Source organism: Pelophylax lessonae (genome assembly GCF_965119305.1).
Source record: "Pelophylax lessonae genome assembly, chromosome: 2".
Classification (NCBI taxonomy): domain Eukaryota; kingdom Metazoa; phylum Chordata; class Amphibia; order Anura; family Ranidae; genus Pelophylax; species Pelophylax lessonae.
In genome coordinates, this window is record NC_138769.1 from 567,463,843 (window position 1) to 567,477,385 (window position 13,543).

Below are 13,543 nucleotides of genomic sequence, written 5' to 3' on the forward strand. Positions count from 1 at the left end.
CTCTTCAGGCCCAGCAATTATTTCTTAGTGTATAATCTGTATTCACTCACATTTAACTCTTTTTGGCAATGTTTCTTTGCTGATAGCCAGTTCAGTTTTTAATTGCACAACCGAAATAAAGCAAAGTTCAATAAGTACAAACAAAGAACACACAAACACATTGCAAAATTAATGTTTAATGAAAACAGTGTACTCTACAATTAGACTTATGTTCAGTGAAAGTTTCCAAATAATTATTTAATAGATCCAATAAGTAATCACATGAAATATACCAGGAATACTGGGGTGTGTTTTGTAAAACATACTGGAAAGTAGCCCAATATCTTAGAAGTCCATGATTCTGTAGAAAGTGTATTGCCCAGTTCTTGGTGGCACAGTGTGAAATATGCTGCCAGTCCATAAAAAGTATGTCTATTTTTAGTTGGCCCATGTTAAATATAATTCTGATATCCTCTTCCTTTTTTATTTAGACTGGTTTAAGATAGCTGGAATTATCTACGTAATCTTACTGTAAATGTAAGATCAGATCCCCTGGGCTGGTTTAGGCTGTCCCATGATTAGTAGAAAATCCAAAACTGCTGTGGGGAGGTACGAGAGAGGCACTAGTATGAATTTGGCATCCCAGCCTGCGTAGTAACGTGTCCATGGGTGAACTGCAGTCAGTGCGTGCTTGATGCAGTTTGTAACCCGAAACAGCTTTTTGGTGCATAGAGGTCCGACCATATCAACAGAGCTGCAAACTAAAATATTAAATGTACAGATTATATTAACCTAATAGAAAGATAAAATACATATAAATGTTAATTCTATACGATTATTGCAGATATTACGATATCTACAATTGATAATTTAAGCACTTGAAACAGATATTGAAATAATTTGTAGTCTCCTACTTAGGCTGGCCATACATGTTCAATTTTCGTGTACAACTTTTCTATAGATTTACCTTAAACTATGTAGTGCACGGGCCTGCCTAATTGGATACAATTGAAAGTTTTTTAGTTTGTTTGACCTCATATATGGTTTTTGGTAAATCTAAAGAAAAATTGTACAAGAGAATTGAACATGTATGGCCAGCCTTAGGAGTTCATTTATAAAAAACTTGCATAGACATTTGCCCCGTGAAAACGCTTGTATATTTGTTCTGTGTGAATGGGGTCAAAACATGAATGTAAATAGGCTATATACTGTGGTGTTTGATTGTAAATCATTTTTCTTGGACCTCCTCATGTCAGCTCACTATGGGTCAGCTCCGCCCCTCTAGGACAACCTCTAACTAGCCTTTAAAGTGCGTCTGTCTCCCATAGGAAACTGTTCTTTTTTTGTCCTCGCTCCAGACACCTTTTAAAAAAAAAAAAAAAAAGTTTACCTTTCCTTTTGGCCTTTCCAGGTTAAGCCTCTCCTGGGCAAGAAGACCCCCTCTTGTAGGCTGTAAATCTTCCTCGATGGTGGGTTCCCCTTGGTGCTGGGGTAAGTTACATTGCAGTATAAATTGCTGCATTTCATACTGTAACCATTACTTGACAGTTAAACATTGCCACAGATGCCATATTCCAGTGGAGGTTCTTTCCTGGTTATTGTTACAGTATAAATGACGATAATAAAGCTGGCTGGCGATTTTTTTGCTATATTTTTCCCTCTAACCGGCTTGCTGACTCTTGTAGTCCGCTAGAGATGGTGGTTTTGCATGCTCCAGCGTGGGGGCAGGGAGCGGTCGGTGGAGGGTGCCGGCCGGGCTTCCTGTGATCACTATGGAGCTGTCGGGACCCTTTTACCTTTTCCCTCTGCGGCCACTACACTGTGTGTAAAATGGGTCTCTGCTGCCCTCACTGTGAGTACATGCACATCCTTGTCTAATTTGCCTGTGTTGAAGCTTGGGGTATTTTTATCTAAAGCTGCCGCAAGCCTCAAAAGCACTGAAGATTTTTTTTTTTTTTAAAAAAAGATAAAAGAAAAATGAGAGTGATGCATGGAGATGAGACCAGGACGGAATATATTTTCGTCAGTTGGTCACTCTGAATAGACCTGATCGGGTGGGGGGGGGGGGGGGCGGTGGGTGAGGAGGGGACGCTGGTTGCCTTTTCTGGACTTAGCAGACGCTAGTCTACATATTCCTACAGTATAGTCTAGTTTCGCCAGCACTTTCTAGTAGACGATGACTTGGCCTAGGTCACGCTATGTTTTTTAGTAGGCATGCGCCCCAGATCCCTCTTGAGGGTACTATCAATCTTTATGGCATGCATTTCCTCAAGTTATATCCTGCTGATAGCTACGTAGGGACACTGCTGCTAGGTAACGTTCTAGCCTGCAGGACCATCTAGAGCAATGGTTCTCAACTCCATTCCTCAGGACCCACTAACAGGCCAGGTTTGCAAGATAATTGAAATACATCACAGGTGATATAATTTGCTGCTCAATGATTGCAGTACTCTAGTCGGCATCTCCCCAAGGTAATACTAAAAATCTGGCCTGTTAGTGGGTCCTGAGGACTGGAGTTGAGAACCACTGCTCTAGAGCTTGGAGTATTTTGTCAATTTTTAGTAGATTCAAATTCAGTCTACTTAAGTCCTGGATCGGTGTTCATTGCAAGCGAAGGTCATGCCCATCCTTCTGGGTCCTGATATGCTTTTTGGTTGTGGCACCCACCCTAGAACCCTCTTGCAGGTACTATCCTTAGGGCATTTGTTTCCTCAGTGATATCCTGTTTATAGCTATGTAGGAGTGCTGCTGCTAGATAACGCTTTAGCCTGCAGGAACCTCGAGAGCGTTGAATATCTTGTCAATTTTTAGTAGAATCAGATTAAGTCTACTTAGTCCTGGATCGCTGTTCAGTGCTAGTTAAAGTCATGCCCATCCTTCTGGGGCCTGGGATCCTGAGCATGATTTTATGCAGGAGGAAGGTGAAGGACAGGCTCTGTCTATTAGCAAGTTATGTGTGCTCGGCTTGGACTTCCTATCCTCCACCATGCCTGGGCTGGCAAGGGGCAAGCGGTGAAGTAGATGACTTGAATTTATTTTTCCTCGACATTGAGATTGCCATTCTTCAGCTCTGAGAGGTTGTTCTTCCCAGTTGCATTAGCCCACCTGTATTGACCCTCTGCCTCTTGCCAGTGCCGTGTGTGCTAGGAGGCTAGGCCTAATACTAGCCTTAGAAGCTTTGTGGTAACTTCTTGTTAGGTTACAATTGGCATGGGCTCTATTGACCGACCCAAAAAGATCTTTAAGGCATTCCAGTAATTTGGATGGGCCGGAACCTCCAGAGATCGTCACTGGGACTATCTCACCTTTTTGAATATCTGGATTTTCCTGCACACAGCTCAGGACAGGGGCTCGTTTCTCACTGATAGCTCTCTCTCTTCCTGATTCTGCTCTTTTGTGTAACAGGCCTTAGTCCTAGGGTAGTGTCAGGTGGGGCAGTTCCTGCGCATCCAAGCAATGTATACGCCTCTGTTTTGTCGGTAGACAGGGTGTCTTAGTCTTGGAACAAGTAACTTGCCTATTGCTGGGGTTTAGAGGTTCGACTCTGAAGCTTAGTTTCACCTCCTTTTCTTTTAGATGAAGTTGGGAAGGAGAGTTTGGTTGATGGTTTTGTGGTTTTTGATCTCCGTCTTGATGCTCCAAACTAGTGTCTACACATGGAAGTCCTTGGGACTGTGGTGCTCAGTGTGTGGGTCTTTATGCAAAGGATTAGAGATGGCAAGACCCCCCCTCAGTTTGAGTCTGTTGAAACCAGATTTGTTTTGATAGCAATTTGGTCTCTTTTAGGATTTCAGGGGGTGTTTTTTCAAACAACAGGACCATGGTAAGTTGCTTAGTCCACCAAGAGGGAGTCAGGAGTCAGGAATCTACCACTCTAGAGTGTATTGTGCTGATTTTATCCTTAGTCCCGAGTGTAAGTTTTATCTTGGAGGGTATTAAATCTTCCAGGGTCAGAGAGTTTTACCAGTCTAAATGACCAGAAAATTAATAGATTCCCCTGAATTGACTCTTAACCTTGAACAAGTTTGGTTCTTCTTAAAACTTTAGGTTACGCTGCCCATAGGTCTGATAGGGTCAGAGATATCCCAGTGTCCTTTCAACTTTTCCTGGTCCTGGGACTCTCAGACCATAGGTTAAGACGCCCTGTCTAAAATGTGGAAGCTCCACCTGGTGCTGGTTTTCCCTCCAACTCTGCTGATTTTCAGGATGATTCCAAGGATTCATTGGCCATTTCCACTATTGTGCTGCCAAGATTTCATACTCCAGGAGACTAGTATTTCCATCCAGATTCTGGAAGGCTGAAATGGATGCTCTGTAGGTTGAAATGTGGTACCTGTGATCATTTTATATTGCCAGAGGGAAAATAGGCTCCATATTGCAGAATCAGGAAATTTGGACTATTCCACTTCTCACCACAGGTGGCAGGCTTCTTGCGTGATTCTTCGTGAAAGAATTGGGATTCCTTGTCTCCTTCAGGTTTAGATTTTCTTGTATGCCACCAAATTGGTTAGAGAATGATGTGGCATTCAACTCATTGAAAAACCTGCATCCTGTGGCAATGGATACTTGCTTCTCTAGAGAGTATCGGGATTTTGCGATTTTGTAAAAAAAAAAAAGTCTTCTTTAGGTCTTTTTGGCTAGATGGCTTTTTCCCAAGTTCCAACATTGCATGGACTATGTTCCAAGTGAACTGAGAAACCACTCTTCCTGCTTTTTTGGAAGATGAGAGGGAGAATATGAAAAGGAATTCAATCTGGCTCTTCCCTTTCGGCTTACTTGGGATCAGTTTGGTCTTTTCAAGGGGAATAACCACTTGGTGTACCAAGTGGGTTTAGGGGAGTTTCATGGCATTGGCAAGGCTTAGTTATTCCTGAACTGTCAGGATAGTTCAGTTTGACTAGCTCTCTGAGGCTTCATCTGTCTTCAGAAATGATGGCACATTGCACAAAACTAGGGCAGTTCCTTGAGCATATAGGCCAGGGGGTTGGCAGAAGTAGTGTGTAAGCATCGGGCTATGCTGGCAAACACTTTCATTCACATCTAAAGAATGGTCCTGACCTTACTGCCCTGTGAGGAACTTCTTCATATGATTTTCTGTGGCTGTCTCTCGTGTAAATAGGTTTAGACAGCAGGTTAAGGTATTTTGTACTCTTTTTTTCCCTCCCTTCCTGATATGATATTGCTTGGCTTGGATATAGTAGGCTGACATGAGGAGGTCCAGGAATGAGGAAAATTGTTTTCATATTTATCGTAATTTTCCTTTCCTGGATCCTCCTCATGTCAGCCGAGGATTTCCCCAACCAGGTCTCCGTCACGAGGCTTATAAGGGAACAGTTTCCTATGGGAGACAGCCACACTTTAAAGGCTAGTTTGAGGCTGTCCTAGAGAGGTCAGAGGGGCAGAGCTGACCCATAGTAGGCTGACATGAGGAGGATCCAGGAAAGGAAAATTACGGTAAGTATGAAAAACAATTTTCCTCAAATTTAAATGGAAAATACTGCATTTGACCACTAGATGGCACTAAGTTTAATAGGAATTTCCTAAAATACATAGCTGCATTTAGTGGCCAATTGCAGGATTTTCTATTTAAAATTATTATAAAATTATAAAGTTATAAGAAATTATAACTTATAAAAATTATAAAGGGGCCGGACATACTCGAAGATCGCCGCGGCGATCTTACCAAAAAGTGGGAGTTGGTACCTGTCAAAACTAGGTACCTGCTCCCGAAACCCCTGCCCCCCCCCAAAAAAAAAAATGTGGTATTGGAGATGGAGGGTTTAAATAAGCAGAGCTTCCCCTTTTGGATGGACCTCCACTTTAAAGTGGAACTAAACTGTATCTGAACACCATAAACTGAAATCACTATTCACTTTTAATATTCAAAGCAAACTTATTCAGCCATGTCTTCATGCTTTATTTTGTTGAGAAATCACTTTGCACCCCCCTAGCATTTCTAGTCGCAGGCATCATGAGTAAGGGCAGATAATTCATGCATCTGCCCTTGTCTCAGGCATACAGGCAGGAGGGTGTTCTTGCTGAGAAAGCCCCACTTCCCCTCCTTCAAATGAAAAAAAAAAAAATCCCATGAAGACTCCTGGGATGTATGACATCATTTTGGCCTGGTAAACCAAGAGGCAACTGAAAAAATGTTAAACAATTTAAAACAAGTAAATAGAATATACCTTCCTATCTAGTTACTAATGCTAGCTGCATAAGGATTACAAATACTTGATGTTAATTGAGAGAGTTTAGTTCTCCTTTAAGATGCATCTTTTGCATCTGCCTGGAGTTCAACCAGTGGCGACTGGTGCGTTGGGGGCGCAGGGGCGCCGCCCCCTATCTATGCGTTCGGCCCCCTAATCTACATGCGGGGCGACGGACGCATGGAGTTCAATGGGGGTTTTCTTTTTTTTAATCACCTGATTAGAGCCAGAGGCTCTAATAGGCTTCAGAGAAGGGTGGACCCGGGGCGCAGAGCAGTGCGCCCCAAACGCACTATTTTTCACACAGATCCTCCTCCAGGCCAATCAGGAAGCGGGTCCGAGACCCGCTTCCTGATTGGCCGAAAGGCGAACGCATGCCATTGGCCGAGGAGGAGGTGGGAGGACTCGAGGAGATGCCGGGGGACTGAGGAGAAGCCGCCGCTGCAGGTAAGTCTCTCTCCATTGAAGGGGACACGGCCCGCTGGTCACTGCATTGATAGGGGGGCATGCTGGTCACTGCATTGACAGGGGGGCACGCTGGTCACTGCAATGATGGGGGGGCATGCTGGTCACTGCATTGATGGGGGGCACGCTGGTCACTGCATTGATGGGGGGGCACGCTGGTCACTGCATTGATGGGGGCACGCTGGTCACTGCATTGATGGGGGCACGCTGGTCACTGCATTGATGGGGGCACGCTGGTCACTGCATTGATGGGGTCATGCTGGTCACTGCATTGATGGGGGGCACGCTGGTCACTGCATTGATGGGGGCATGCTGGTCACTGCATTGATGGGGGGCACGCTGGGCACTGCATTTGATGGGGGGCACGCTGGGCACTGCATTGATAGGGGCATGCTGTAGTAAATCTGCATTGAATAGGGGCACGCTGTAGAAACTCTGCATTGAATGGGGGCACACTGTAGTAAATCTGCATTGAATGGGGGCACGCTGTAGTAACTCTGCATTGAATGGGGGCACGCTGTAGTAACTCTGCATTGAATGGGGGCACGCTGTAGTAACTCTGCATTGAATGGGGGCACGCTGTAGTAACTCTGCATTGAATGGGGTCACGCTGTAGTAACTCTCTGCATTGAATGGGGGCATGCTGTAGTAACTTTGTATTGAATGGGGGCATGCTGTAGTAACTCTGCATTGAATGGGGGCATACTATACTTTTATTACTGAAGGCCCCTTTCACACTTTTGTGACCTCAAAGTCATGCAATTTTTTGCCGCGTTTTTTGCCGCAAAGCAATGCCTATTCGATTTTTTTCTGTTTGCGCCCCCCCAACAATTTTGAGCACCAGTCGCCACTGAGTTCAACTTTATATTTTTTTTAATTTGCACATGTAATTTCTTTGGATTTAGATTTCAGCTTTACATAGGCCTAAACTTCAGACAACCTGGGAATACATTAATGTTTTAATCTCCCACTTAATTTATTTTTCTCCATATGAAAAGGTTTGGCATTCAGCCATACAGATTTTTCCAAAAAGTTAGAAAGTTTCCTCTGCGTATGATAAGCAGTTAGTTATCATAAAGGTTTGTTATGGCCCCTAAAGCCTAGTACACACGTTCAGAAAATCAGATGAAAAATACAGATTTCTAAGTAATCGTACGATAATCTGATCGTTTGTACACAGCTTTCGAAGCTGATCAAGACAGGGACAAAGGGACAAAGGGACAAATACGAAAATGTTTCTTGTACGATACCAGAATTTACAATATTAAATTTAATCAGTACAGTATTTGTCCCAACAAAAATCAGAAGATCAAAACCGCGCATGCTCAGAAACGACAGAAAACACGACAACATATTACATCACTTATGAAGTTGTATTCTGTTGTACGACAATTTTTGTAACTTTAGTAACCTCTTCATTTTTGATATGTGATGCATGTATGTAAAAAAAAAAAAAAACGGACAGTCATTCGTCTGATATTCTCTGTGTGTACGAGGCTTAAAATTATTATAAAGGCAGAAGTTTTTTTTATCTTCATGCATTCTATGCATGAAGATAAAAAACCTTTTCTGTGCAGCAGCCCCCTAATACATACCTGAGCCTCATCTCGAGCCAGCGATGTTGCACAAGAGCTTCAGCAGTCAGGGACTCTCCCTCCTGATTGGTTGAAATACAGCAGCAGGCGCCATTGGCACCCGCTGCTGTCAAAGTCAGTGATCCAATGAGGAGAGAGGGCTGGGCCAAGCCACGGCTCTGTGTCTGAATGGACACAGCAGCAGCTCGGCTCAGATGCCCCCATCGTAAGCTACATGCTGTGGGGGCACTTGGCTGGAGGGAGGGGCAAGTAGTGCCGGAGAGGGACCCCGAGAAGAGGAGGATATGGGCTGCTTTGTGCAAAACCACTGCAACAGAGCAGGTAAGTATGACATGTTTGTTATTTTTATACAAAAAAAAAAAGACTTTATTATCACTTCAAGAGAAGCTCAGAGTGATGAGTTATCTCCTGCACTCCTATCTACAGTATCTCCTGCACTCCTATCTTATCAGCATGTTCAGCTTGGCAAATTTTGCCGTGCCTCCTCCTCCCTCCCTCCCTCTTTTACAATTGGACATTGTAGCACTACTCCCATGGGAGCTGCTGGTTACGGGTTCCCCTGGGTTACCATTAGCAACAGCATGACAATTAGGCATTTCCCAAGTGATTATGGCTCAGTCAGGAAACAGTCCAGTACCTTTTGGTTTTTAGGTTTTATTTGGAACTTGGATGGGAGAAGGGAATGAGTGGGATACTCTAACTTTATACACTATGCACAATATGCTGGGACAACTGGAAAATGCTGAATAGCGCTGGGTAACGCTGAGTAACGCTAGGCCGCTATTTCAGTTTGTCACAGACTGTGACGCAGAACTGAATGAATTCCCAGAGGTAATTTGTACTCTGAGGCAACTGAACTGTACTGCTGAACAACTTCAAGTCCCTTCCTGGCACCCCCTTTGTTCCTAATCTTCAGGGTCAACTACACTGCATCCCCTTTACTGATACACTCCTTGTGTGAGCTAGCTCCTTGATCCTCTGACTTCTCTGGAGTGGTCCCCTCTCTTAGGCGGACCCTTAGGCAGATCTCCTGGTACTCACAATACTGTTTTTCCCAAGATGATTCTGCCAACAGCTCCACTTGTCAGCACGCTGGATCCTCTGCAGCTAGCTCAGCTGCACACTCCTGGTTCACTAGGCCGACTGCCTGAACCACCTTCCTCGCACCTGCAGGAGGAGAGGCAGCTGTCCACCTCCTCCTGGGACTTTGCTCCCGCCAAAAGACACTCTTGCCTCATGTGCCCTCCGTTTTTATCCCCAATCCCATGATGCACCTCTCCAGGTGCCAACCCACTGGGACAGTTACAAAAGCTTGTGTATCATTGGCCAGTTTTCCTCCACTGTCCAACAGGCCTCCCCATTGGCCACATTGGAGACACTCCCTCAGACCAGATGAATACACATTGAGCACAGAGAGCAGGCCTAACTAAAGATCAGGGTCCCCTGATAAGCAGCAGGAGCATTAGATGCTTTTACCTAGCACCTGTCTAGGAGGGTGCTACAACATAAAAAAAAAAAAAAAAAATGATACCCTTTATCTGCAAAGCAGCACTTTTGCATTTCTCACCTAGATGAGAATTGCATTTTTGTTACCCACCCTCCTGCACGTGTGCAAAATTGCTGCAGGGCTTCGGGCATTGTGAAACACCTGTGCATGCGCGGGGTCCCCCACCCATCTGCAGAAGCGTAGGGTTTCCCACTCGAAGATGGATATTAGTGCAAAGTGCGCATCCTTGGGCATGCGTGGGAAATCCCCTGCATGTCAGGACCTAAAGGCGGCATAATGGCGCCACCATTTCCACTAATACTGAATATTATGGAGATTATAGCTTTCTGATTTAAAGTAATTTTCGAGGCGTTCATAGAGTAGTTTCCACCCACCTTTTCTAAAATACTCTTCTCCATAGGCTTCTTGGACTTCTTCAGAGGCTTTCTCCCAACAACTTTTTATATTTTCTTTTTGTATATCAGCGTTGGTTATTTGTGTACTGAAAAATCCGGGTTCAATTATGCACACTTTCACTCCAAATGGATGCATTTCATTCCTAAAAAAGCACCATAATAAAAACGAGGAAGTTAAAAGGGTGAAGAGTAACATAAACCTCTTGTCTCTGCATACTGCTCTCACCTTTTGGGCTATGTACAGTACCTTCACTTAAAACAGATTTGGAACAGGAGCAGTAAAGCTACAGATATACAGTAGGGGCACTCAGATCAAAGAACCCTGGTAGTGCCCACTAGGGATGAGCAAATTTGTCTGGGTTCAGTTCATGGAGTGGTCATCAAAATTTCAAACCTAAATCCCAACCTCGTTGAAGTCCCAGGGTTAAATATTGAAACTCAGTTCTGTTTGTTTTCAAAGCTAATATGCAATATTAGCTTCATATGCATATGTCAAAAAAGGGCATGAGGGCACTTCCATAGGGGACAATAAAAGAAAAAAACACAAACTGTGTGAGATGAGGGCTGTCCTTTTAATGTGACTTCAGGGGTGACATGGAACAGTGTTATCCTCATGGCCAGTGACATTGACACCATATTATGGTGTCATCATAGTTTACTTGTGTAATTTAGTTTATTGTTCCATTACGGCTTGGCTTAAATACAGCAACAGCGCCCCAATCTGATTCATTAGAGCTTGAAAAAATATTTTTTTTGTATAGTTTTGGCTGCCACACCTGATTTTTTTTTTTTTTATCCAGCAGTAAACAGCCTAAATTTAACATTGTAATGAGCAACCACAACAGATCTAATAGCTATAGAAACATAAAATAAAGTCCTGTACAAGCCTCCCTTAAGGTTTTAGTACAAAATGTAGACACTGATAAGGATGGTGCTAGAGAACAGGATACAGGCTCAGAACAAGCAAAAACTATGGTTTGACACATAACTCTTAACTGCCCCTGGTTTTAAGGGACCGTCACTGATTTGGAACAATGTCCCTCTGTCCTGATTTCCTCATTTGTCCCTTAGTTTGGTATGATCAATTTGTCTTTCAAAAAATGTTTCATTGTGCTATACCTTTCATCCAATTTCTAAATTGCTGCATTTGTAAATGTCAACAGCCAGTATACTGTAAAGGAATACTAGTGGTAAAAAGATAAGCACTTGTGGGTTCAACTAATTTTATTTGTATAATTCTTCTTTAACCACTTTAGCCCCAGCCCTATTTCGGACACTTTTTGTTCACAAGTTAAAACCAGTATTTTTTCCTAGAAAACTACTTAGAACCCCCAAACATTATATATATTTTTTTAGCAAAGACTCTGGAGAATAAAATGTCGGTCATTGCAAAATTTTTTGTCACGCGGTATTTGCGCAGCGGTCTTTAAAACGCCATTTTTTTGGAAAAAATTTGAAAAATCACATTTCACTGCATTTAAAAAATACTAAACAGTAAAGTTAGCCCATTTTTTTTTGTATATTGTGAAAGATGATGTCACGCCGAGTAAATAGATACCAAACATGTTACGGTTTAAAATTGCGCCCCCCCGTGGGATGGCGACAAACTACGGTCAATAGAGATCTCAATCTGCGACGCTTTAAATTTATTTAACGGTTACCAGTTTAGAGTTAGAGTGTAGCTCTTTTTTTTTAATTATTGCCCACGCTCTGGCGATCGCGGCGATACCTCACATGTGTGGTTTGAACAGCGATTTCATTTGCGGCTCGACTTGCGTATACGTTTTTTTTTGTGCGCGAGCTAACGGTGACGGGGACGGCTAAATTTTTTTTTTTTTTTTTCCTATTTATTTTTTCTTTTTTTTTAAACTTTATTACAGGTTTTTAAAAAAAAAAAAAATCTGATCACTTTTATTGCTGTCACAAGCAATGTAAACATCCCTGGTGACAGCAATATGTCGTGACAGGTACACTTTATGGAGGGATCGAGGGTCTAAAAGACCCTAGACCCCTCCACTACACTTCCCTGTATGCAAAACGCCGAAAACGGCATTTTTGCATACAGCCGTTTTTCAAATCTGCCGCCTTTTGCAGCACAGTAACCCGGACGTGACGTCATGGACGCCGCCTCCGGGTTACGTCATCGGAGACCCGATCGATGCCGTTTCCGGCATTCATCGGGACTCCATCCAGCCGGCGGACGTGCCGGCTGGGTGCTCGGGGCTCCCGGTGGGACGGTAGCCCCGAGCAAAGCCGCGGAAGGCGGCGGGAGGGGGGGGACGTCCCCTCCCGCCCCCCCGGGTAACGATCGAGCGGCTCCCGAGCCGCATCGATCGTTACCGACGGAAAGCCGACCGTCGGCTTCAAACAACGGTACCGGGATGATGCCTCTAGCTAGAGGCATCATCCCGGTATAACCACTCAAAGTCAGCCGACGTAGAGGTTACGTGACTGGTAGTAAAGTGGTTAAGGGGGCGTGGTAGGAGGTGTGTCCTATGGCTACATACTTTTGCTAATAGGTGTCCCTTGTTCCCATGGGTGGTTGGGACACCTGGTAGTCCACAAGGTGGACACCGAGGTGTACACCCCCATCAGTCTGCTACCGCATCTTGCTGGAGGTGCAGGCAGACATTAACCACTTGCCGTCTGAGTACCGTAGTACTACTGCGGCAAAGTGGCTCGTTATCGTCTGACGACGTAGAACTACGTCGTCAGACACTCCCCTTTCTTGGCGGCACGCGCGCGCTGCCGGAGTTTTGCTCCCGCTGTATTCAGTCACAGCAGGAGCAGGGCCAGGGGAGGAGCAGCGGCAATCGCCCCCGCTCTTCCCCGATCGTCGGGGATCTAGTGTGGAGATCCGCCTGCTTGTGTAAACAAAGCGGGCGGATCTCCCAAGTGACAGGCAGGGTCAGATTGCAGGGTTCAGCATAACTGAACCCTGGATCTGTCCTTGTGTCACTCAGTCACCTCCCCCCACACACGTCAGTAAGCTCCAGGCATACATTAACCCCTCCCTCTCCAGTAAAATTAACCCCTTCCCTGCCAGTGTCATTTTTACAGTAACAGTGCATATCTATAGCACTGATTACTGCAGTAATGTCACTGGTACCCCCAAAAGTGTCAAAAATGTCAGTCAAGGGTCCGATCTGTCCGCCGCAATGTCGCAGTCCCACAAAACAAATCGCAGATCGCCGCCATTACGCGTTAAAAAAAAACACCAAAAATGACAGAAATCTTTCCCTTTGTTAGTAAACGCAATAACTTTTGCGCAAACCAATCAAAATACGCTTATTGTGAATTTTTTTACCAAACATAGGTAGCAGAAAACAAATTGGCCAAAAATTTAAAAAAAGTTTGATTTTTAAATTTTTTTGGGGGGAATTTCATATAAAAAAA

General features: G+C 44.2%; 1 protein-coding gene across 1 annotated transcript in view; it reads right to left on the reverse strand.

The window, feature by feature from the left end:
• Positions 1-476: 476 nt before the first annotated feature.
• Positions 477-13,543, reverse strand: part of LOC309548186 (uncharacterized protein) — a 130,148-nt gene continuing 117,081 nt past the window's right edge. Inside the window, exons 7-8 of the mRNA XM_082248142.1 lie at positions 10,127-10,290; positions 477-740 (exon numbers count right to left, since the gene is read on the reverse strand). Coding sequence (XP_082104268.1) covers positions 523-740; positions 10,127-10,290 — 382 coding nt within the window. The 3' untranslated portion in view covers positions 477-522. The remainder of the gene's footprint in view (positions 741-10,126; positions 10,291-13,543) is intronic.